This window comes from Bos grunniens, chromosome 4 (genome assembly GCF_055505025.1).
Source record: "Bos grunniens cultivar Pamir isolate PY7600 chromosome 4, Bosgru_T2T1.0, whole genome shotgun sequence".
Classification (NCBI taxonomy): Eukaryota; Metazoa; Chordata; class Mammalia; order Artiodactyla; family Bovidae; genus Bos; species Bos grunniens.
In genome coordinates, this window is record NC_141168.1 from 89,295,159 (window position 1) to 89,320,804 (window position 25,646).

Here is a 25,646-nt window from a genome sequence, read left to right on the forward strand (position 1 = left end):
TACTGCAGTTACATTTCAGGCTTCCAAATAAACCTGGGCAGGGATTGCTTTCTCAAAGTTTTCTTAAAGGGTTAAGTTATTAGTGGGGCCTTGTATTTATTATAGTTTCTCAATTTAAACTTCTAGTTTTATTTTGGACTTATTCTGTGGGCAAAAGTCTGTGTTAATCAAGTTCTATTCCTTTGTGTATCTCAAGTGGATGTGCAGAGCTTGCTCTACAAGATTTTGTGATTTTTCTTCAGCAACGGTGACATCTCTGAGCATCTGTAGAATGTACAGAGGAATGATGGCCTGAAACCGGTGAATCCATAATTAGATCAGGAACAGATTCTTTTTAGGTTGGAGAGTCATGAGTTAATTCAGTGGGGTGCCTGACTGTGAGTGTTAGAGGCCTGGACAGCTGTCACCTCCACTAACGTGTCTGAGGAGGTCTGATCTGCTCCCACAATGAGAGGGGCCGCTTTTAATGGCTTAATCCTGCAGGTCCATCTATTCAAATGCGCTGAGTGGACTCACCAGGGGTTCAGGTTGTGTAAGGCGAGCTTAAAGAAAACATCCACAGTTTCTCCATCACATACCTAGACAGATTTAGAAATAGATGTATGTGTGTGCTCATGGGTATAAATGTGTGCACTTTCCACAAAAAATTTATTCATTTGATATTTGTTGTGTGTGTATGTATGTAAAAATTAATCAAGCACCTATATGCCAGGCTCTTATGGTATTTCACATTATTGCAGTCCTCACTCCAGAGCATGCTTTAAACAAGTTAAATGCAAACTGGTTTCTCATTCCTTCCCTGTATGTGATGAAATATGTCACTACAAGAAAAACTTCCTGTGGCTGTTGAAAACTCTAGGTGTACAAAGGGTTAAGCTTGTTACTAACTCTGGAGAGACTGGGCCTTGTTGTAAAAGGGTTTCTCAGAAACCTTTCCCAGAAAACTGGTTCTCTCCTCATATGCTGGTTTTCTGCCTGAGAAACTTCCTGTTTCCATGCAGTGATGTGTATGCACAGTGAAGGGAGCATGTAGCCTGGTGTACATCCCAGCCCTTCTTCCTCATAGTTGGTGCCTATAGGCAAGTTCTGTAGTGTCTCTAAACTTGTGTGTTCCTGTAGGGTGGCATCCTTTGTCACCAGGGTGTCCAAAGTATCCCCACTATGCTAGGCAGTGACTAGCATGCTTGGTTTTCATCTTTAAAGTGGAGATGTTATGAAGCTGAAATGAAGCAACATAACAAATGCCTGCCATTTTGGCACGTAAAAGATTTGCCCTGTGAATGCCAGGCCACACCCATGAGGTTAAGAGCTCTGCCTCCCGGGCCAGGCTGCCAGAGCTCCGGGCTGGGCTCTGTTCCAGCACCCTGGGCAAGTTCCTCTGCTCTCTGGTGTCCCATGATGCTTTTCTTTAGAGCATCAAGAGTTAACACTTAGATAACACTTCAAATGCACTCTCCTAAGCTCTTTGTTTTTATTAACGTAGTTTAAAACCTCACAACAAACCCTGTGAGGCTGATAATATAATTACCACCACTTTACAGATGAACGGCTGATGCCAAAAGCTCAAGCTTCTCTGTACACCCGTGTACAGCTGAATCACATCTCAGAGACAGAATTTTGGATGAAGTAGAAAAGGATAACCTTTTTACTTTGCCAGACAAAGGGGGACACAGCGGGCTCCTGCCTTGAAACACTGTGTGTGTGCCCTTGCCCCTCCTCCACAAGGCTTTGATGAAGAGTTTTATAACAATACTTCCCAAGGGTGAGTTTGCTGACAAGATTAGGCAGGGGTGTGCTGTGCTTAGTCACTCAGTCATGTCTGACTTTGCAACCCCATGGACTGTAGCCTGCCAGGCTTTTCTGTCCATGGGGATTCTCCAGGCAAGAATACTGGAGTGAGTTGCCATGCCCTCCTCTGGGAGATCTTCCCAACTCAGGGATCAAACCCAGGTCTCCCACATTGCAGGTGGATTCTTTAGCATCTGAGCCACCAAGGAAGCCCAAGAATGTTGGAGTGGGTAGCCTATCTCTTATCCAGGGGAACTTCCTGATCCAGGAATTGAACCAGGTCTCCTGCATCGCAGGTGGGTTCTTTACCAGCTGAGCCACCAGGAAGGGTGTGCTAGGGTCTCCTAATCTTGATGAGCTTCTCTGGCTCCGGCTCTTGCCTCTGGTGGTTTCTTGGTTCTCCTTCCCTTGATTAGCAACTGAATCTGCCCTTTGGAACTCAGGGAAGCTCCTGGAAGCTGGAATATTGCCCCTAAGCAACAGGGGACAAAAAGGCCGGTCCCCCATGCCTGTGGAGCCCCAAAGGACCCTGCTAGGATTCACTGCTAAGTGGTGGGGATGGGAATCCAAGCAAGGTAGTCTGGTTCCAATATTCTTGCTTGTAACCACTGTGCTAAACAGCCTTTCTAACATTTCTGAAATGGAGATAATTGTTCTGAAGATTAAATGAGTATATGTGAAGCCGTTAGAACAGTGCCTGGCATACAGTAAGTTCTCAGCAAAAGTTAGCCTCCTGGTGTTCTCATGATCATCTGTTGCATTCTGTTTTGGTTTGAGAATCTATGGTATCTGTCAGGGCTGGGCTACAGTGGTACTCTGTCTACCATTGTGGTGTCTGTATATCAGCATGCTAGACCTTTACTCGTTATAACCATTTATATAGGACTAAAGGGTTAAATCATCTTTATCAAAATGTATAGAACTTTTTCAGCTTCTAGTTTAAGGATTGTAATGAGATATTCCATGAATAATTTACAACATTTTGAACTTTAGAAATTCTCCCTGTTTATGCAGGTGGCCACTGGATTCAGTAATTATTTTGTCTCCTATTCCCCCATTGGACTCAATCATTTTATTATTAAGTGATGATAACTGTTAATTATACAAATTGATTACCAAATAGTTCATGATTGTTTTATTAGTAGCAAAATAGTTTTTTTTCCAAAATAGACTGAAGAAAGCTCTTATTTAAGGTTGTGATAGCTATCATAGAAAACAGATGATGCTTTTAAATCTTTTGTGTTGGAATATATTAAATTTACTATTCTCTTTCTCTCTCTCTCTTTTTTTTTTTGTAAACTTTATTATTTGCCCAGCTCTGGTGCTCTGCTTTGCAGATGGTCAATAATGTATAAGACCTAAGCTGTAATTTCTCTCAGGTCAAAACAAGGTAAAATATGGTGACTTCTCTATTCTAGTCTGAAAGTTCAAAGAATTAAATATATATAATGAATGAACCCCTTACTTCATCAATCACATTAAATCTGTGATGTATGTAGCTTCATCAGAAGAGATAGTTATGTAATATAATAGAGGAAGAAAAGCGTTTGAGGGAAGTAACAGTCAGAAATTCCATGTAGCTCTGGTTTCTGCCCCCTTCTGTGTTCTGGGCACAGTTTGGTGCAACGCAGTATCACATATTATTGGTGGAGGATGGGTCTGACTAACCAGTGTGGAATATTAACACAGGTGATGCCACAGGGGAGGAAGGCCGGAGGAGCGAATCTCCCTGAACTTGCACTGTGAGTGCAAATCCCAGGCGCTGATGCCCCAGCATGGTGTAGAGGCCTGTCCTTGTGATGCCCTGGGCATTAGTAAACCTGCCTTTACCATCGCACTTTCTATCACATTTACTTTTCACTGTAACTGCTTCTTGATTCTTTCCCCAGTTATCAAAGTGTGCATTTTTCTAGTCCCATCTAGTAAAATATTTGTCATCATTTTCTTTCTCTGAAGAAATTTGAGAAAATGAATAATAAAAATGAAATTATTATTTATTAATATTTTCAATTTATTATGAATTAACTTTTGAATTTTCCTGAAAAGAATTCTGTTTTTTCTTTTGGAAATAGGGACGTGCCTTTTAGTAATGTAATATAACATCCCAGCCGATCAGTGTTTTATTCTGTCATTTGGGCTTTCTGTTTAAAGTAGCAAAAAAAAGGGTTTTTATGAATTTCTAGTCAAGATATAATTTTTGAAGAAATGAATCTATTATATAGTAGTCAATTCTAATTTACCCACATACCCTGAATTTATGTTGAAGAGCATTGTTATTACAGAGGTGCTTTCATGAAAGGTAGACTTTTTCATCCTGGTTTTCCTTCCCCTTTCCTTCCCCATGCCAAAATCAAGCAATTTTGGCATGATGCTTTTTCTAGGTGTTATAGAAAAGCTGATTTTTAAGGTTATGATAATGTAGAAAATGCTTGCATATATAGAACTGTGCTCTTTCACCTTATGTCATAAAGGTTGTTCATTTATCATCCTTGTAGCTTTTCCTAAGGGAATTTTGTCCAAGTTTCATTTTATCCCTGAAAGAATGGACCAAACATTTTTATGACTCCATTTATAAAGGAAACAGACTTTTCATTTACATTCATAATATTTCTCAAATACTGAAAATCATATGAATTCCTTTAATTATGCATTACAGAGTTTTTTTTTTTTTTTCTCCAAAGCAGACCTTGAAATAAGGCTCTTAAATAACTCTTCTGACTGTTACACATTAATCTTTTATTTTTTTCTGGTCTAGAGTGTTAGGTGAACAGTTTATAATTAATTTCACATAGATAAATTAAGTAGTCCTGTCATATGGAAGTCTAGATCAAGGGCGGTTAGTTATCTTGCCTCTCTTGCCATAACAAAGCTCTCAAAATATATTAATAAATTCATGGCTTTTTTGAATTAAATCACTAAATTACAGAACTGTGAAAGGAACCCCCTGGAGAACATCTGGTTGAGCATGGTATTTCCAAAAAGGACTGTCTTATAAAACTATCTAGGATATACGGGCAGCTCTCCAGGCATGAAGTTCTCTAGGGAGTGAAGAAGCTTTCATAACCCTCCTTGAAAGCCTTTTTTGATAGTTATATATGAGTGCTATCAAATTGATTATCTTGTGAAATGCACCTAGAAATTATGCAAGAGACCAGAAAATCTAGATCACAATATTCCTTGTAAAATTATAAGATGATTTAATTATAAACATGAAAAATTTAAGCCCATCTGAAAACCCATTTTTTAAAAATAATAGCATGTTGTGTTTAAAATACATAATTTGTACACCCAAGTACGTGGTACTGATAAAAATGTATTTCCTCAAAAAAGAAAAGTCTATATTTAGGATCCTAAGCAAGAAGCTCATGTTCACTTAGAAGCCAAAGAAATAGTTAAGGTCTCTTAAATTTCCTCTCCTCAGTCCTATCGTTTTGTTGCTGATGATATTATCAGTTATATTCTAAGGATACGTGTGGAACCCACAGACAGAAGTAAAGACTCTCTGTCCAAACTGGCATCTGTGGAAGCTTGGCCCAGGTGTGTTGGAGCCGGTGCTGGTGAGAAGAGGTAGCAGGCTCATTCTCACTCGCCAGGTCAGTTAGCTCGAGGTGCTCTCCTCCTGTGTACCATCCCAGCCTGGCCCATCCCACTCGTGCCCTCTGTTACCCAAGGCTGCCACCCCAGGGAGCAGGCAGAGATGGGGACCAATCCATCACACTGCTGAGTAAGCAACCGTGCAGCAGGTCCAGAGCTTACAGGGTCATTGACACCCTCTCTCCTCTAGCAAGACAGTGTATTAAACACTGGGAGAATGACACGGAGAGACAGAGAAGAAATCCTAGATGGTCAGCATAAATGAATTTTCTGGATAACAGAGATACAGTCCTTTAAGTATCAAAACATTTAAAGAATGTTGATCATTTTTGTCTAGAAATTTCCCAGAATAATTTCTTTGTCTTCTTAGTTTTAAAGGAAGATCCTTAATTCCACTGGTCCTCTTTTTACTCTGTGGCAGTGATTAAAAGAGCATCTTCAAGATTGGCCCATTTGTTTAGCATTAGCTCAGGTTATGAACTCCATTAAAATCCTGATAAACCAGTATGTCTAAGGAGGATGGCTAGAATGGTAAAAGGATCTAAAAATAAAATCAAGTGGGTCCTTGCTAATGCTTGGCAGTCTGATTCTATTTTTGTTGTCCAGTTTCCTATTCTCTCAGGTCAGAAGTTGAGAAACCACAGCCTCCTGCCGGTTTTGTAAATAAAGTGTTAGTGGAACACAGCTGTGCTCATTCACTTACGTACCGTCTCTTGCTCCATTTGTGTTAGAACTGCACGGTGGCTCAGACGGTAAAGAATCTGCCTGCAGTGCAGGAGACCCAAGTTCAATCCCTGGGTCAGGAAGATCCCCTAGAGAAGGGAATGGCAACCCATTCCAGTATTCATTCTTGCCTGGAGAATCCCATGGTCAGAGCAGCCTGGTGGGCTACAGTCTGTGGAGCTGCAAAGAGTCAGACACAACTGAGCGACTAACACTTTCACTCTTTCACTTGGGGTCCTTGCACCAGAACCTCACAGCCCACTGAGCCTAGAATATTTACACTCCGGCCCTTTACAGAAAAACGTTTGCTAACCCTTGGAACTGAAATGACTGTTACATGCTCTCTTTTGTTATGCTTCCAGCATCTTCTCAGGGTCCTTACTCTCAGCTAATTACCTGAATTGTTGTTTCTGAAATAGAGGTCTTCAAAAAAGAATTTCCATGTTCTCGTCACCAGGTATGCCAGCCTACCTGCAGTCCACCCCCTGTATCCTCCCCTCCTGTTACAGTGAGGGAAGTATTCACATGCATGTTTCTGAGAGTAGATCTTTATGCTCTTTTTCCTACTCAAGCACACGTCTCCTGAAAATGCCGTCTCTCTGGCCCACGCCATCAAATTTCTCTCTACATGGGATGATTTCTAATAAAGATAAATGTGCTGGAATATCCCTCACCTTAAATGAGCAACCAGAGCTTCCTGCTGCTGCTGCTGCTGCTGCTAAGTCGCTTCAGTCGTGTCCGACTCTGTGCGACCCCATAGACGGCAGCCCACCAGGCTCCCCCGTCCCTAGGATTCTCCAGGCAAGAACACTGCAGCGTCACTCTTTAAATAGTGTCCCATTCTTTAAATAAAACTCCTCAAAAGAGTTGTCTCTCATTCTCTGTGAAGCCCATATGAATAAAAGTTGTCCCCCCACCACTTTTTTTTCTCCCAAAAAAGTTATACTCAAAGTCAGCAATTACTCTTGTTAAATTCCATGTCAGTTGTTCGAGCTTCTTTTATTTGATGTTTCAGCTGTACTGGATGCAGCTTTTCACTCCCTCCTCCTTGAAAACACCAGACTCGCTACTCACCAGGTTCTCCTCCTAGAGGCCTCCTCATTCTCCGTTCCAGATTAGTCATCTTTGTTGTTTAGTTGCTAAGTCGTGTCCAACTCTTTGCAGCCCCATGAACTGTAGCCCGCCAGGCTTGTCTGTCCGTGGGATTCTCCAGGCAAGAATACTGCAGTGGGTTACCATTTCCTTCTCAGGGGATCTTCCCAGGGATCAAAACTGAGTCTCTGGATTCTTGACCACTGATCTACCAGGGAGGCCTCACTCTTCATCTTCCCAATATCTAAATATTAGACTCAGTTCATGGATTTCTTCTCTGCTTTGTTTGCATCACCCCATTGGTAACCTTAGTCTTTCCTCTGGTTTAAATACGATCTACCCTATGATGACTCCCATCCCCAGCTTAGTCTTCTCTGGATCTCCTGGCAGCCAACCTGGCAGCTCCACATGGATGTCTTAATAGGCATATCCCATACCAGATGACCCCCCTTCCTCAAGTCTCCCAATCTCAGGAACTGACAGCCCCTACCCTTCTAGTCACTCAGGTCAAATATCTTGGAGACAACCATTTCTGCTGACCCTACCTTTGAAATAGATCCAGAATCTAACCACTTCCGACCAACTCTACTGCTGCCATTTCTTTTTCTAAACCAGTTGTTGTCTGAAGACCAGTCTTAATTGGCCTTCTTAGCTTCAGCTGCTTTCCCCCACTTAACAGTGTTTTCTCAACCCAGAAGATGGAATGATCCTGTTAAAAGATAAGTTGGATTATTCCAGTCCTATGTTCAAAACATGTCAAAGTATTTTTCCATCTTGTTCAAAAAAAGAATGTAAACCTCTTGCACGTCCTGTACAGAAGCTACACGTCCTGGTCCAGCATCACCTCTCTGAACTGTCCCACAGGTCTGCCCTCACCAGCTCTGCTGCAGCCCTGCTGTGCCCTCCCTCATCCTGGAACATGCTGAACACTCCCAGACCTCGGGGCCCTTGAACTTCTGTTCCTCTGCCTGGAACGTCCTTCACTCCCCTTAGGTCTCCTCTCAGATGTCAACCAACAAATCCTTCTCTGTCCCTTACCCTACTGTATTTTCCTTCTTATCATATACCACCATCTGATATTTCGTATCTGTATGTTAATATAATCCACATCTCCTATTTACTGTGGTGTTGGAGAAGACTCTTGAGAGTCCCTTGGACTGCAAGGAGATCCAACCAGTCCATTCTGAAGGAGATCAGCCCTGGGATTTCTTTGGAAGGAATGATACTAAAGCTGAAACTCCAGTACTTTGGCCACCTCATGGGAAGAGTTGACTCATTGGGAAAGACTCTGATGCTGGGAGGGATTGGGGGCAGGAGGAGAAGGGGACGACAGAGGATGAGATGGCTGGATGGCATCACTGACTCGATGGACGTGAGTCTAAGTGAACTCCGGGAGTTGGTGATGGACAGGGAGGCCTGGCGTGCTGTAGTTCATGGGGTCGAAAAGAGTCTGAGCGACTGAACTGAACTGAACATGACGTGTGACTTGGTCTTTATTGTTATTCACCACTGTGTTCTTAGAACCTGTAATAGATCTTGGTGCATGGTTGTTCCAATAAAATCAGTTGAGTGAGTGACTGAGTGAATGAATGAATGAATAAAATAGGGAATTAGGGCAATGGCAATGGCACCCCACTCCAGTACTCTTGCCTGGAAAATCCCATGGATGGAGGAGCCTGGTAGGCTGCAGTCCATGAGGTCACTAAGAGTTGGACATGACTGAGTGACTTCACTTTAGGGGAATATACATGAGGAATGCATAAAGGAGGACATCATAGATATTGGTATTTAAATATTTAGAAGGTCGTCATATTGGATAAAAAGTAGACATACTTTCAGTTGCTTTAAAGGGCAGTGCTAGTACTCATGGATTGAAGTTTAGTGGTTTCAGAATTTTGTCTAGCATGATAAGGGGCTTTCCAGTACTTCTGGCTCTCCAGCACTGCACAGCCTGTCTTAAGATAAACTGAGATCCTTGTCTGAGGAAACCCTGGAGACGAACTGGAAGACCACTTGTGAAGCACACAGTAAAAATAAATCCCTGACTTTGGTGTAGAAATTCCACTTGCCATTCCAGGGGAATCTGATTTGGACCACTTCCGATTTTTTTTTGTTGTTTCCTTCCTTTTTTGTGGAGAAAATGCTAGATGAGGAGCTGTCCTTGCCCTTAGGAGTAACTCCTTAGTCACTGCTTTGCATGGACGGTTCCATTCTTCTGATGCCCACTCAACAAACTGTATGTCTTCAGTACAAACTATTAAGACACTAAAGTTGTGATCACTTGCTGCCCATTTCTCCATATTTGGTTACATTGCTGGGTCCATTCAAATCCTGTAGATTGTATAGGGTAAAACGAGGATTTGATAGTTTTAGGTGTTCCTGCCAGGAATAACTTCAGATTTCTTTTTGGGTCATTTCCTCATATATCAGTGTGAACCATTTTTGAAAGAATTTGAGTAGAAACTGTTCAGAGTGTGTGTTAACAATGAACATTTTTTTTTCTTATCAAAATCCTAGATTCTTTTTCATATTATCATTATTACTTGGTACTTGGGTATAATGAAAATATGGTGCTTTGTGGACCATTTCTAAACTCTGAGTAAATTTGAAGCTTTCTTTTTGCAGTTGATTTTTAATAACTTTCCACCACATTTCATGCAACATTGGAGTTATTTTACTGATATTGCCCCACAGTAACTTTTCAGTTTTGAAGAAAAGAATTTCTTGTCCTTTTCTTGTGAACTGTGTGTTTGTACATGGAATGAGCTGGTGGAGCTAAGGAATTAGGAGGTTGTGTACTGTTATTTTTAGTTCTCTATCACTTCACCCTGATGGCCGGAGTAGTTCCTGGCTAACTTTCCCATGAGTTTTTAACCTCTTGCTGGGCTTATGTAACAGGAAACAGGCTGTCAGGAACAAATAGTGGCATAGCAGGAGCACCCTTTAGCAGCAAATGATTCAGTGCGCTCTGCCTTTCCCTCTCTTAGAGTAGACTGATAAATGATCTCAACTTAAGTCTTTTGGTGCGGCATTCCTAGGTTAAGTTTCAGTTTTGGAGAGGCAACATATTTTTACCAAGACCATGATTCAATCCAGGCGACAAGAGAAGATGAGTGTATTATAAGGTGAACTATTCAGTGAGCGGTGTCATGTCCTGGGACTGTGGATTTAAGTACATCTTCACTTTTTCTCCAACTCTTAAGGCCGGCATGATGTGCAAACTTCAGGAGAGAGATGATATCGGGCGAATTGAACTGGTCCAGAAGCTGGCAAGAGAAAGCTGTCAGTTTTTGCAGACGGACAAAAAAGAACAGGAGAAGTCTGAACACGTAAGCACTTTTCCTCTTGGGGATGCAGGTTTGAAGGGGTGGGAAGTGTTTCTGCCTGGTTGTATGTTTGAAGAGAAGAATATTTTATTTTAAATTCTTTGGGCTTGGTTTTTTTTTTTCCCCCCTCCAAAAGCATGCTTCTTAGTAAAAGAGAATGACAACTGCTCTAATTTTCTAGGCCAGTGGTTTATGACGCTGGATTTAGAAGCAGTCTCTTCACAGAAGTAGATCATGGAGAAATATAAGAATGCAGAGGAGCACATATGAATGCATGTCTATTTGATAGCTTCCAGGCTTGACTTGGGGAGTTTCACCCCATCAGAAACTCTGTGGAGTATGAATTCTAAAAGAACATTCTGATGTACTTTTATGTTGAGCCCAGGGGGTGGGTCTAGTTATCAGGCAAGTAAGTCCTAACTCAAGAAATAGGTGAGAACAGAGGAACAGATTCTAGATGCTTAGACCAAGCGGCAGAGTCAGAAGGGCGTTTTCCCAGTATTTCATGAACGTTTGTGTTCCAACAAGAGTTATATTGTTCAGATGCAGTTAGACTGGAGGGAAGGGACGCTTTGCTCCGTTGTCCTGAAAGCGGTTATTCAGACTGAGCCTTAGAACCAAGAACGCTGCGGTCATGCTGGGGAGACAATGGGACCACTCACTTCTGCTCCACACTGTTGTCTGTTGACTTCGTGTTGTTGTTTGTAAGGCCTCACCCTCCATGCTGAGCCCTCCAGGATTGCTCATGAAGACGAAAATTCCCCAGTGTTTATGAACGTCTTTTCTCTGACTTTTAATCTTTGCTGAAATGTTATTTTCAACCCTTTGCAAGGGAGCAGAATTGGTTCATGCTCGTTCCGCTCCAAGACCATCAGTACAAACAGCAGAGATTGACAGAGCGGGAGAGGAGGTGAGAGGTCCCAGGATGGCAGGCTGTCCGTTTGATCATGTAACACATCTATAGCCGTGTGGCATTGAGTCATTAGCTATCAGTGTCTCAAGGGGGAGAACAATTAGGCAGTTTCAGAGCCTGCAGTGGCAGTTATCTTAGAGGTGACTGTTGGCTTTAAGTTTGAGTGGACGTCTCAGGAGCCTTCACCTCAGAGGGTACTACTTAAGGAACTTTCTTGCATTGTCAAAAACACTCCAAAGGTTAACTGTATGGAAGACTGACTCCTAACCTCTTCTGCATCCATAGAATATCCCGGCGCATGTCTTAAATTTCTCAAAACAATGTTCCTTTTGATTCATCTTAGTTAGCAGTCGTTTTCATATGCTATATTTTATCGATTTCCGGGTGCACTCACCCCCTCCCTCCACACACATCTTAGCATTTCTGAAATCAGGATGAGTCTTAACAGTTGATGATATGAAAACATGCCCTAGTTTAATTGAGAGCATTTCTCTTCCCTGCTGCTGCTAAATCGCTTCAGTCGTGTCCGACTCTGTGCGACCCCATAGACGACAGCCCACCAGGCTCCCCCGTCCCTGGGATTCTCCAGGCAAGAACACTGGAGTGGGTTGCCATTTCCTTCTCCAATGCGTGAAAAGTGAAAGTGAAATCGCCCCATCATGTCTGACTCTTAGCGACCCCATGGACTGCAGCCTACCAGGCTCCTCCGTCCATGGGATTTTCTAGTCAAGAGTACTGGAGTGGGGTGCCATTGCCTTCTCTGTTCTCTTCCCTGCTGCTGCTGGGGCTGCTGCTAAGTTGCTTCAGTCGTGTCCGACTCTCTTTTCCCTGCTACTGCTAAGTTGCTTCAGTTGTGTCCAACTCTGTGCGATCTCATAGACGGCAGCCCACCAGGCTCCCCTGTTCCTGGGATTCTCCAGGCAAGAATACTGGAGTGGGTTGCCATTTCCTTCTCCAATGCATGAAAGTGAAAAGTGAAAGTGAAGTCTCTCAGTCGTGTCCGACTCTTAGCGACCCCATGGCCTGCAGCCTTCCAGGCTCCTCTGCCCATGGGATTTTCCAGGCAAGAGTACTGGATGACGTATTATACAATGGAGAAGGAAACAGCACCCCACTCCAGTATTCTTACCTGGAAAATCCCATGGACAGAGGAGCCTGGGACAGTTCATAGCGTTGCAGAGTCAGACAAAACTGAGCCTGGGACGGTTCATAGGGTTGCAGAGTCAGACAAACTGAGCGACTGAGCACACATTATACAATGGATTGTATATTCGATTCAGTGGATCAGTGACAACCTGAGGGGAGGGAGGGATCTTTTAAAATCAGACCAATAGAGTAACCCTTACCCCTTCCCCAAGGTCAGAAATCACCAGCCTTAGGACATAGACAGCTTTATGCTTAATAAAAAGGTACCTGTGTTGCCTTTGCCTGATTAGTTTAATGCAGAATATTATAGTTACAGTTAATGAGAATATAATACCCTCCAAATACAATTGCTGCTGTTAAGGACTTTGACCATGAGATGGAAATTTAGTGGTGGAAGGTTTGCAACTCTGCTTATGGTTGTGTACTCACTGTTCTCTTTAAACCTTCATTTTAAGATGATAAAAAAAGAACACTATGGTTTTTTACTTCTTGCGTGAATGTTGTAATAAGGATGCATTAACAGCTCTGAAGAGTGTGTCCTTCTGAGGGGAAAGATGATGTATAAATAAATAGTGGAATGATGGCCTTTTCTCTTTAGACTTTTCCTGCTGAAGCTGACAGTCAGGAAAGGTGAATATGAAGGATTCTGTGATCTCCCTCCTTCAAGCTGACATCAGCTGAATTGATCAGCTCTCAAGGCTAAGGCTTCCACGGTGCACCACCAAATGGAACCTTTGACACTGGGTGCTTCCTGCACCTTTTACAGTTGTTCGTTAGGAATAAAAACCATCTGCTGGATTGTTTCACTCTTTTGTCTTAAGCACTCGAAATAGCAATCCCTTTGCTTGCCGATGGAGTTCAGTGTCCATGAGCTGGTTGCAGCGTTTTCATTTTTCCTGCCCTCACTTTCTTTTCAGCATCAGTCATCTGTTCTTGTCCATGAAAACACACAGAATATACAGAGGAAACTGCAGTTTACTTAATGTAAACCTAGTTCTGCAGTTTCCTACTCTTATAACAATAACAATTATGACCAAACCATAGAGTTAACATACAAATTTCCTTTCTTTTGTGATTCTCAAATGCTTCAACTACCTCATCTACCATTCTTGAGCCAAAATTATTCAAGTGGATAGTGGTAAAATTTGAGTTTAGAATCTCAGATGCTTATCAGTCATTCTTTTTAGTGAATGACTTTGCTTCTCCAGTTCCAGTAAGCCATGTCCCTCTTTGTACATAAGCATTCAAAAGAGAAAGCTGCTTTAAGGTACTACTGCCCAGAGATAGACATGAATTTGATAGAATAAGGCTTTTGTTGCTGGTGCATCTTGTTACAAATTGAAGGGGCTTTGAGATTTCTGAGTAGGCATATCTAGTATCTTCTTAAACTGGTAAATGTCATGATTAAAAATGGATGCAATTAGAGAAATGCTTTACTCTGTGCTTTTGCCAGGGTGTTTCTGAAGTTTAAAAAAAGTTAAATGTATAATTACCACAAGTTTCTCAGGAAGCACTTACTTTTCCTATTTTGTATTAACAGGCTGTAGGCAATATTAACCAGCACTCATTCCTAAGTGTTGAAAATTATGTGAGAACTTTTAAGAAGGGGACAGAAAGGGCTCTTTCTTATAAGCATTATGAGAGTGAGCTTAATATTTCGTCATTAATTCTTTAAAGAAATTGCCTCTTATGTAGGCATCATATTTTCTGGTCTTAGTTCTATGATTATATCCATAGAGGAAGGGGCATATGTTACCAAATGGGAACTTTTGAGCTTGACCTGGAAGGATGACTAAGGTCATAGAAGGGCAGGGCAGGGAAGAGCATTCAAGACAGAGAAACCGTCAGGAAGGTGTGTGAGTTGAGCCTGGGCAGTTCTTGGGAAAAGAGCTGGGGTGGGGTGGGCTGTGAGGGAGGGTAGAATTCAGTTGTGAAAGACCTGGCAACCCGCTCTGAGCAGTTTAGACTTGCTTTTCTGGCCAAGGAAAGCCATCAAAGAAGGGAAGCGGCGTAATCAGATGTGGTCTTTGTAAGATCCCTCTGGCATTGGTTTAGAGGAAAAATTGAGTGAGGAAGAGGGAAACGCTGGAGAGAACCCTTAGAAAGATATTGTTGTGAGTCAGGTGAGAGATGTAAGTCTGAACCAGGGTGGCAACTCTGGGAAATGAGAAGGTCACAGATGATGAGTCATTTAGATGGTAAACTTGGCAGCATTTGATGACTGGTGATGGGAGGATGTGTGTGCTAATTTACACTAAGCAGTTTTGAAGTTTGTACTACAATTTCCTGGTATGGACATGAGAAAGTTGTCTTTATCACCAGAATGGCTGGTCATTTTCCCCAAAAAGCTCTGTAGCCGTTTCCCTTGCCTTGTCCTGCAGCCGTTTCAGGTATCTGAGATGCTACAGCACACCGTGTTTATCTCATCAGCAAACCGTCAGATGGGTTTTTGGCTAACAGTAGGGAGACTGCTTCTTCTGAGACCCAGGTACTTGGACGATAGCTTAAGCATAGAGACTCTCTGGTAACCTCAAAATGAACTGAATTATTTGGCCAATGCTTTGGCATCGGCTGCAGTGATGTACCTCCTTCAGAACTAACCGTGATTTTAGAGGTGTTCTCCTGATCCATTTAGTCTGAGTTGGTGTTTCTATCGGAGAAGGCAATGGCACCCCACTCCAGTACTCTTGCCTGGAAAATCCCATGGATGGAGGAGCCTGGTAGGCTGCAGTCCATGGGGTCGCTAAGAGTCGGACACGACCGAGCAACTTCACTTTCACTTTCCACTTTCATGCCTTGGAGAAGGAAATGGCAACCCACTCCAGTGCTCTTGCCTGGAGAATCCCATGGACGGAGAAGCCTGGTTGGCTGTAGTCCATGGGGTCGCACAGAGTCAGACACAACTGAAGCAACTTAGTAGTAGCAGCAGCAGGTGTTTCTATACTGTTATTCTAGAATATCCTTGGTCATTTATTCATTCAGTGCACCTTTATTAAAGCTAATGTTGTAGTGGATCCAGAATAACTATGCTGGTTCCTCCCTGAAGGAGTGTAGTCACGTGTGGAGAGGAGATACAAACACATATAACAGTGGTAAGAGGAGAGACAGTGGTAATAATCCCCAGAGAGATACATGGGTGTCACAGCAAGAATTTTCACCTCGGCAAACAGGATTCTTTCTTATGGCAGAGGTAGAGTTTGATGCGGACCTTGAAGTAGGTTTGAAGTTGGAATTAAACAATCCAAACTGAAGAAGAGCATTCCTGGCAGAGAGAAGAGCATTACAAAATACACAAGCTGTTTTTTTTCCTTGATATTGAAACCACTCTGTGTCACCAGAGCACCAAGAGTGGGGTTTGAGGGAGATGGTGGCAAAGATTTAGGAGAAGGAAAAGTTGGTGAGGAACGAGATCGGGGCCAGGCTGTGGAGGATTTTGAGGGCTGACATGTTTCACTTCATTCTACAAATAATGAAAAGCTATTGACTTGTTTTGTTAGTTTTCATAAAAAAGAAGGATGAGGGGGCCCTTCTGTGAGGGAAATGATGTTATTTCAGTGTGATGGGTCAGAAAGCTGAGGCTGGTGAGTGGCCAAGCAGAGCTGGGCCAGGTGGAAACTCCAGTCCGGCTGCCCCTGGCCACCTGCTCGCTCAGCCATCAACCCCACAGGGCACCTGGTGTGAGGACCGGAAGCCGAGATGGCAGGACAGTCCTGAGAAAGGGCGGCTGCCTGGACCACAGCCCTGGGGGAAAGAGGACGAGTCTGTATTGAAAGGATGGTGGTGGTGAAGTATGGGGAGGAAGGAAGAAAAGGGATGCTTAGGTACAAGCTTCTTTTGAGTTCTAACTTAATTTTCTAAAGTGTATAGACAGTTCACATGTAGTGTCTGTGAAGCTGTTGGATTGAAGAACGACTCTAGACGTGGCTGCTGTGTTCTGCCATACCACACTGTTTACAGGAAGACTGAAACTCAGCTTTTCCTGAAATGTCATTTATGCTTCCTAGTGCATTACCTTGTAGAAGAGGAGTAGCAACACGCAGCTCCTAATTTCCACTCTGCAGAAACAAAAGTCTATAAAACGTGCATGAAAGCCGTGCCTAGCGATGCTTGCTCTCCACAGGGGCCCTGTCTGTGTCCCTCCCCCTCCCCACACCGCTTTCTTTAGTCCCTTTGTTGAGTCTGGGACCCACCCTACTTCCTTCCCCTTTTCCAGTTCACTCATGAAATATGGGTGGGAAGGAGGTTTTACACATTCTGAAAGCAAATCTTGGCAGGGTCTGCTGCCAGGCTGGGGTCCCTATCTCTCAACTTAAACCGGAATTTCCTCTCCCCTGTTTCCTGCAGCCTCATCCTGGAGCCCTGCTTGCGTCAAAGGGCTCACTAGGCGTCCAAGGGCTTGCTGCCTGTGCGTCCCTGGGGCAGAAGTGGGCTGGAGTATTCTGGCTCTTGCTGCTCTTTATTTCACACTCTAAAAGTTGATCTCTGCATTTTCCCAACTTTCATTTAGTCTCTTACTTAAAAAAAAAAAACACTGTATATAAAATGAAAACCCTCTTTATGCTCTATGTGAAATCAAACTCATTTTATGCATAGAGGTGAGTAAAATTAAAGAGCAATCATGGCATTATTTGAAGTTTGCCGGTGATTTAGTTTAACCAAGAACTACTTAAACACAAGTGCAGTGTTATCACATCATTGCTTAGTTTCAAAAGCCAGAATTCAAATGTAATAGTCAAGTCATAACATAGTAAGTGGCCCACTACTGAGAAATTCTATGCAGAAACCATGTTGTTTTTCTTAATGAGAAAAATCCCAACTTTGTGTTGGTTTGGTACTTACATACATACCTTTTTAGAGGAAATAGGCTTCATTGAGTGAGTTGTTTTTGTTCATCTTTAATCAGAATTAATTTTAATCAGAGTAATCATGAAAGTGATAGACGAGATAGGTCTTGCCTCCAAGAAGTTTACAGTTTGGCTGGAGATAAAATTCACACGTGGAAAACCAATGCACCATTCAAAACAGTGTTAAACGAAGTGTTTAAATAATTTCACAGACGTTCAGGGAGAGGGAAGTACCTCTGGTAAACTTTTTTGCAGTTGCAGCAATCCATAGAGAAAGTCTTTTCCTTTTTCAAAAGCAAGGTTTGGAAGTTTGGTTCATTTTAAATCCTGCTTTTATTTTGTTATTTTGCGTCATAAAATCGGCAGCCAGGCAGCCAGGGGACTTCAGTGGTTGAGCTCCCACTGTCTGGCAGAGCCATCTGCCCACTAGCTGGGGTTTTTAGGTCTCACAAGAAGCCTGTTGCAAGTCTCAACATTTAAAAAATATTATCTTCAGTTTTTAACAGTTTAAGCAGAGACGAACTTGTCATTATTGTATTCGTTTATTTTTCTGAAGATACTCGTTTAGTTTTTAAAAGGCCCAGTTAAGAAACTGGATCCTGGCTCAGTTAGTTTGGTTTATCAAATTCATATTCTTAGCAGATGTTGGATTCCCTATGGTACAGATGCTACTCACCAGGTTATCAAGTTCTTCTACTTGTAATATTAAAATAGTCATATTATCTTCAGTATGTTTGAGAAATCATACTGCTGTGTTGTGTAGTCGCTCAGTCGTGTCTGACTCTTTGCGACGCCATGGACTGTAGCCCGCCAGGCTCCTCCGTCCATGGGGATTCTCCAGGCAAGAATACTGGAGTGGGTTGCCATGCCCTCTTCCAGGGGGAGAAATCATACTAAATATGGTGAAGCATTGAAATACTGAAAAATAAAGTATTTTTCTCAACTTTTGGTCCTCTCAGTGGTATACCTCACTCCAGACCCCTGGCAACCTTATATTCTTTTTTTTCTCTACCCCTATCAAGGCGTGATCTGCATTAATATAACCGTATTGATACTTTGTAGGTTGTCATCTGATGAATTAACAGTAGAAATCTTTGGTGGTTTGGTTTCATTTGAATTTATAGTGAGTGGGTTAAGACAAAAGGATAGAGCAAAGATGTGTGGACAGATGGACAGCCCTTCATAGAGAGATGGACTGTACTTCATGACAACTGTGTACCACTGAGGCCTGGAGAAATAAGACATGGAGACACAGGTACTCATGTACTTTGTGTCTTGATTCCCCCAAAGACTGTCCTGATACATCAGTGCTTTGGGGGGAGGCAGCATTGCAACAAATTTAGAGGCTAAGTTCACAGTTACTGTTGTCTAGTTGCCAAGTCCTGTCCAACTCTTTTGTGACCCCATGGACTGTAGCCCACCAGACTCTGTCCATGGGATTCTCCAGGCAAGAATACTGGCGTGGGCTGCCATGCCCTACTCCAGGGGATCTTCCTGACCCAGGGATCTCTTGTGTCTCCTGCATTGGCAGGCAGTGGATTCTTTACCACTGAGCCACCTGGGAAGACCTGAGTTCCCAGTTATCTGCATGCTAAGCTCCAAGATGCGATGGAAGCTTATCACAGGACACTCAGCTGGTCCAGGGAGACATGCCTGTGTCCCCGAGGAAGAGACAGGATCTGAAGAGTCAGAAGAGTTCTTAGAAGAAGTGAAGCAGGGCAGGCAGAGGAGAAACCCACGTGAGGACAGGAAGGGCTGGTGCAGAGGACGCTGCCACTCTGCAGGTGGAACCAAGCGGCTGGAGCCCGGGGAGGGCGAGGAGGCCGAGGAAGCAAGGCCTTACCACAGGCTGAGTCAAAGACGGGGTGCTCAGAGTGATACAGAGCCCTTGTGGACACTTTAAACAAGAGATGACGATGATTAGATTTGAATTTTTGAGATTCCTCTGCTGCAGTGTGGGAATGGGTTTGCCAGCCTAGAATGGGTCACACTCACTCCTTTCAAAGCTTTCTGACTCGCCTTCCCTCACAGACCTCTCTTAATTTTACGTAAAACAGTAACCAGCATAAACGTCAAAGGTTTGCTGTGAAGACAGAATGTCCAATTATAGCTCAGCTCTTAACTAAATAGCTTTACTCTAAAATGTACCACCTCATCATTTTTCTTTAAAAAATTGACTTTGATTCAGTCCTGTTTCATAGAATGAATTTTGAACTTGCGTGTAATATGAATACTTTCTGTTAATTAACACCCGGCAGGCACGTATGTTCACATTAAATATACTTACTTTGCTGCATAGTATTTGCTGCATATTGATTCAGCCAGAGTTTGGTGATTTCTGAGTGATTCAGATACTTCAGTTGATAAAGATGAGGAAAAGAAATTTATAAAAGATTTTCATGTGGGATGCAAAGAACCTTTTTTTTTTTTTCCCCTTTTGCAGTGGGAAGTGGGTGGAAAGGAAAAATTCCATCTGGCATACAGCAGCCCTAAATGTTGTTTTAAGAGAGCAAAAATAGAAGATGGCTGAAAATATCATAACAGAACATAGCAGACTGTGGCCAAATGTACAGTACATATTTTTCTAATAAATCATGTTAAATACCCATATTTTACTTAAAACATGACCATGTTCTTGTTTGTCAGTATATACAAATTTGTCTTTAATTTTTGAAAAATCACCCACTCCATTATTGAAGAACAAAAGACTTGTTTGAATGTCTTGAAGTTAATGCTGTCACATTAGGTCTACCGGGAATAGGTTTTTGCAGGGTTTTCTTTCCTTTTCCAATCTCTCCCTCCTGTATTCAGGGAAAAAAAAAATGGAGAAAGAAGATATGGCACTTGGTCTCTTCATTTATTGTACATTTGTCTGTAATTAGGTGAACAAGGCTCAACAATTTTAACAAAACTTTGTAAATGTCCTCTTTGTTCAGGTTCCAGGAATGACTGGGCTTGATGGAGGTGAGCTGAGTCAGAGTAAAGGATTAGGGGCTCCTTTAGATCCAAGAAATACAGACAGGGAGTGAACAATGGTGATAATGTAATTAAGACGGCAGGAAGTGGCCCTGGGGTAGGGATTTCCAAGGAAGCTCAAGAAGACTCAGTGAGTCCCAGAAGGTATCTTACTGACCTCCCAGGTTGGGGTGGCGTAGAGGTGTCCAGTCAAATTTTGACCCTGTGCAATCAAAATCATACGGATGATTCGTTAAACCTTTCTTGATCTTGCCTTGGCTAGGATTTATAGAGGTAAAACAAGCTTCCTATTGGTACTCTTGTGAATAAAGAATTCTAATGATCCCCAGATGGTCCAGTACCTAATCAAATCCCAAACTGAATTTTATGGTTGATAGATGCTGTCACTTTCTTCCAGCTCAGTGACCTTACTGTTATTATAAGTGGGGGGATTCTGATGATGTGGTGTTTTTTGCAATCAATCCGAGTATCATGGAGTTTTCCTCTGAGAAGCATAGGCTTTGATAAGAACTTTTTTGATATGATGTATCTTGACTGGATAAGAAAAAGTTTCACTCAAAAACTGGCAACTGCTAAATAGGATTATAAACAGTATCCTCTAAAATGGGTAGTAAGTACTTCACAGTCCATTAATTCTGTCTAAAGTTCATTAATCACAAAAAGATGTTGAAATATTCTGATATATTTCTCCTAGTAAGATGTATACCTTTTTAGCCTCTGTTATCAGAAGCAAAAGATCATTAATTAAAATAGTCATTATCGGAGAGCCTTCAGGTTTGTTAGAGAAAGGTATAATTTAGTCTTTGTGCTTTTATCGCTCTGTGTTTCTGGAGTTATATTTTGTGGGGCTCTAACAGAGGCTAGCCTGATTGAAGTGACCCTTGCTCCAGTAAGCATTTCTATTGAACTACTTCTCCTCTGCTTGTTAGCAGTTGTTATCTGTGACCCCATGGGCTATAGCCTGCTAGGCTCCTCTGTCCATGGGATTTCCCAGGCAAAAATACTGGAGTGGGTTGCTGTTTCCTTCTCCAGGGAATCTTCCTGACCCAGGGATCGAACCCTCATCTCCTGCATTGGTAGGCTGTTTCTTTACCACTGAGGCACCAGGGAAGCAGTTAGCCCTTGCAAAAACTAACACAGCAAGTCCTAAAAGCAGGCACAGTTTTGCCAACAAAAAGTTACTGGGGCATTCAGTGCTTATTAAACATCCATAGGGAAGCACAGAACTGAAAATTACCTCTGTGTTAAAACAATACTTTGATATAACTCTAAAATTGTTGGAACTGAGAGGTTAATTGAAACCATGGAGATAATACTGTCTCCTCTCCTAGTACGTATGACTGGAATATACAGTGGCAGAGACAGAAACATGCATGGCTTGAGTTAGTGCTGAGTTGTACCTACAGGTTTGAGGTTAAGGGATATACCAGTCAGGTGGAGAAGGGAAGCTTTTGAGCTTCAGTTCAGTTCAGTTCAGTCACTCAGTCATGTCCGACTCTTTGCGACCCCATGAATTGAAGCACTCCAGGCTTCCCTGTCCATCACCAGCTCCCAGAGTTCACTCAAACTCACGTCCATCGAGTCGGTGATGCCATCCAGCCATCTCATCCTCTGTTGTCCCCTTCTCCTCCTGCCCCCAATCCCTCCCAGCATCAGAGTCTTTTCCAATGAGTCAGCTCTTCACATCAGGTGGCCAAAGTATTGGAGTTTGAGCTTTAGCATCATTCCTTCCAAAGAACACCCAGGACTGATCTCCTTTAGAATGGACTGGTTGGATCTCCTTGAAGTCCAAGGGACTCTCAAGATGAGGCCAAATTTTAACTAACCCTTAAAATTCGAGAGAAGAAACTTTGGAACAAAGCAGAGAGCCAATTTTATTCTGATTGTCTTTTAAGGAATATACTTGAATGCCAGATGCTTGTGGGCAGATGCCTCTCAAGACTTGCTGAGCTGTTAAATGCCATTTCCATTGTAAGTTAGCAATTGTGTCTGACCTGTATCCTAATTTTAAGTAGATGCCACTTCTATTTGAAGTCAGTAAATCTCAAATTCCTGTCCTTTAGTATTACTCATGATCTTGGCATATAGAGGAGATCTGCAGAGACCTGAGACAAGTGTGCCACACCCTGGAAAAATCCTTCCTCATGAAGATCCAGGTGGCCCCAGGTAGAGTCAACATCTGTGGCTGCTGATCCCCCTGGGCCCCACCCTGTGTGCTTTGCCATTTTTGCATCTTGGCTCTGACTTCTGCTTTTAGGTACCACACCTGGCCATGCCAAAACCTTCGGAGAAGAGGGCAGTGAGAGTTTTGTTGGGCCTGTTTTGGCCCAAACCTAAGTTTTAAGATCGTTTCACTCCAGAAGAAAAGTTGGGAATGCTGTCTTTTCCTTCCAAGTGATAGAGGATGGCAGACTGCAGACTTCCCAGTCTGGGGGACCCTAGAAAGAAGAGTTGGGTAGCACAGGCCTACAGAAGACCCAGAGGAAATTCAATGTGTGTTCCTTAGCCAGATGCAATGACCCAGCAATTCTGGGGGATTCAGTCACTTACTTGACTGCCTTGAGGTCTTCAGACCGATGCTAGCATTTCGCATCAGTCAGATGCTTAGCTTCTCTGCCATTAGCAGCTTATTTCAGATTCCCCTGTTTGAACTCGTAGAGATGATTAGGAAAAATCCTAGTAGGATGGAGACAGCCAGATAACTGTTTAGCTTGCTGCTACCAACAGTAGGCATTCAGCTGTGACACATAAAGTTCACTTTGTTGAGGGCCTAAATGATTTTTAATTTCAGTAGAACTTTATCCTTTTCAAATATAGAGCAAATTTTTAAAATGCTTGACCAAGATTAATTTATTCTTGCCTATGTTCATTGAGAAAAGCATTTGTTAAGCACTAATGAACCAGACATCACACACCATAGAACAGAGACATAAGTGAGCAAGATTGGATTTGAGCCCCCAAGCTCGTCACCACTTATGAGGGAGGAGGATTGAAAACAAAGATAAGGGAGTTAAAGAAGGGTAATATGCAGACCGAAGAAAAGAAGGGGTGTACTTTGAATAAGGTGTCTGTTTCTAGAAAATTGTTTCTTCACCTTGTGAGGCATTTGCTAAATTAAACATCATCTCTTTTACTTCCTGGCATTGTTACCAGGTAAGAACACAAATCATAAAAGGCAGACATCATAAGTCTTGTATCTAAGGAGTGTTAGATATTGTTGGAAAATGGCATTGACCATTTTTCTCCCTCCCCATTTTCTAACTACAAAATATTTTTAAAATTAGTATAGTGTATACAGTTATTGACCTGTTTAATAATTTGTTTTTGAAAACAAGCTTCATTCTTGAGATTTATGGCTGTTTAATAGTCAAGAACAAGGCATCAGGCAACTTGCTGGAATTTATAGCACATTTCTTTCTGTTAGACTTTTTTGTTTACATTTAGAAATAATAGAAAGCTACAAGGAAGAAAAGAAAACTTTATTGAGAACTAACCAGGATTTCTCCTTACCGTCTCCAACATATCAGCACATGCATTATGAGGCTTTCCTTACGTTTCTATAACAGACTTTACTTATCTACACTTCCCATTTGGGGGCAAATAGGGTTTCAAATTTTTCCAGTTATAATAATCTGAGATGCACATGTCTAGAAAAATCTTTATCTAAGTTTATATTTCTTAAGGGTAAATTCGTAGCTGAGTAATTACTACTCACAGGTATGAACTGCCTTAATCTTTTATGTTTTATGCTCGACTGTTCTTCATAAAGCTTGTTCCAGTTTTCATAAACATCAACGCTCCATTAAAGTATTTGTTTTGTTACCCCTCACCCATATTGGAGCATCCCTGGTGGCTCAGATGGCAAAGAGTCTGCCTGTAGTGCGGGAGACCTGGGTTCAATCCCTGGATCGGGAACATCCCCTGGTGAAGGAAATGGCAACCCACTCCAAAATTCTTGTCTGGAAAATCCCATGAACGGAGGAGGCTGGTCAGCTACAGTCCATGGGGTTGCAAAGAGTCAGACACGACTGGGCGACTTCTCTTTCTTTCTTTCACCCATATTGATTATTATGATTCTTAGAAGGAGAAGCTAAGTTTTCTTGTCGGGTTGATGGGAAGGAAAAGTATTATCTTGTTCAGATTTACATTTCTTTTCTAGTGAGGTTGAATACTTGCAGTTAATATCAGTCCATCCATATTTCTTCTGTAATTAATCTATTCACCTCCTTTGCCCATTTTTTCTATTGGGATTTTTCTTACTAATTTGAATAAGTACTTTATACATTAGGGACATAAATCTTAGTCGTATTTGTTACATGTAGTTTTTCCAGGCTTCTTCTTTTTTGTTTTTATGCACATATGAGCAAAAGTGTTGATTCATGTTTTTTAACTTTAAAAATGCCTTTAAAATTAGAAAGTTCTTCCCACTTCTGTGGCTAGACACTTAATTTTATTTTGTTCTATTCTAGAGTTACACTTCTTATTCATGTCTTTAATATAACTGGAATTTATTTTTATAATATAAAAGTAAGATTTCTCCATCAGTTATCACATGCAGATTTTTTCATGTTTTCATATTTTTACTGGTTGCCAACATTAAAAAAAAAATCCATTGTATTCTTGAGAAATTGAAACTGTTAACAGACTTCCTCCAAATTAAATATACCAAATATAAGCTTAGTGAATAATATTACCTCTCTGAGCTTCAGTTTTCTCATCTATAAAAGTAGGAGATTAGAGGTGTAAGATTTCTTCTGGTTCTGAAATTCCTGTCTTAAATTGAAGATGACGTCCCCCACCCCACTTTCCCCAGTTTAGCAGCATTCATACTTTTGAGTGTTAAACACTTTGGGGGAAAATGTTGCAATTTTAAAACGGATGCCGATCGATTACTCAGGAGGCCCTGAGTAGCCATTTTTCACTCTGATTGACTATGCTTATCAATGCCAAAAATCGTTCTGTTCTTTTATGTTCTAAAAATACTCTGGTGGATAGAATTTCTAAAAAATCTCCTTTTTGTGAAATGCAGTTGGTATGGGACAGATGGTGATCTAGCATCCAGCTAGAAGTAGCTCTGCTATCAGGGTGCTGAAGCCATATTTCAAGCCACGTCATTAAATATTTGGAATTGTTTTTCTGAGTTTACAATGTCCTGAGGAAGATTGAGATATGAAACTCTGAGATAATGACAAACTAAAAAAAGCTTCTAGATCCTACTGTCTTGAACTTCTAGAAATAAGAAGA

The 25,646-nt window shown here is 41.9% G+C and overlaps 1 protein-coding gene across 2 annotated transcripts in view; it reads left to right on the top strand.

Annotated features, from left to right (window-relative positions):
- RAPGEF5 (Rap guanine nucleotide exchange factor 5) overlaps positions 1–25,646 on the top strand; it is a 235,128-nt gene that overhangs the window by 123,470 nt on the left and 86,012 nt on the right. For both annotated transcript variants that reach the window (XM_086397408.1, XM_086397410.1), the window contains exon 9: positions 10,401–10,526. In XM_086397408.1, coding sequence (XP_086253534.1) covers positions 10,401–10,526 — 126 coding nt within the window. The remainder of the gene's footprint in view (positions 1–10,400; positions 10,527–25,646) is intronic.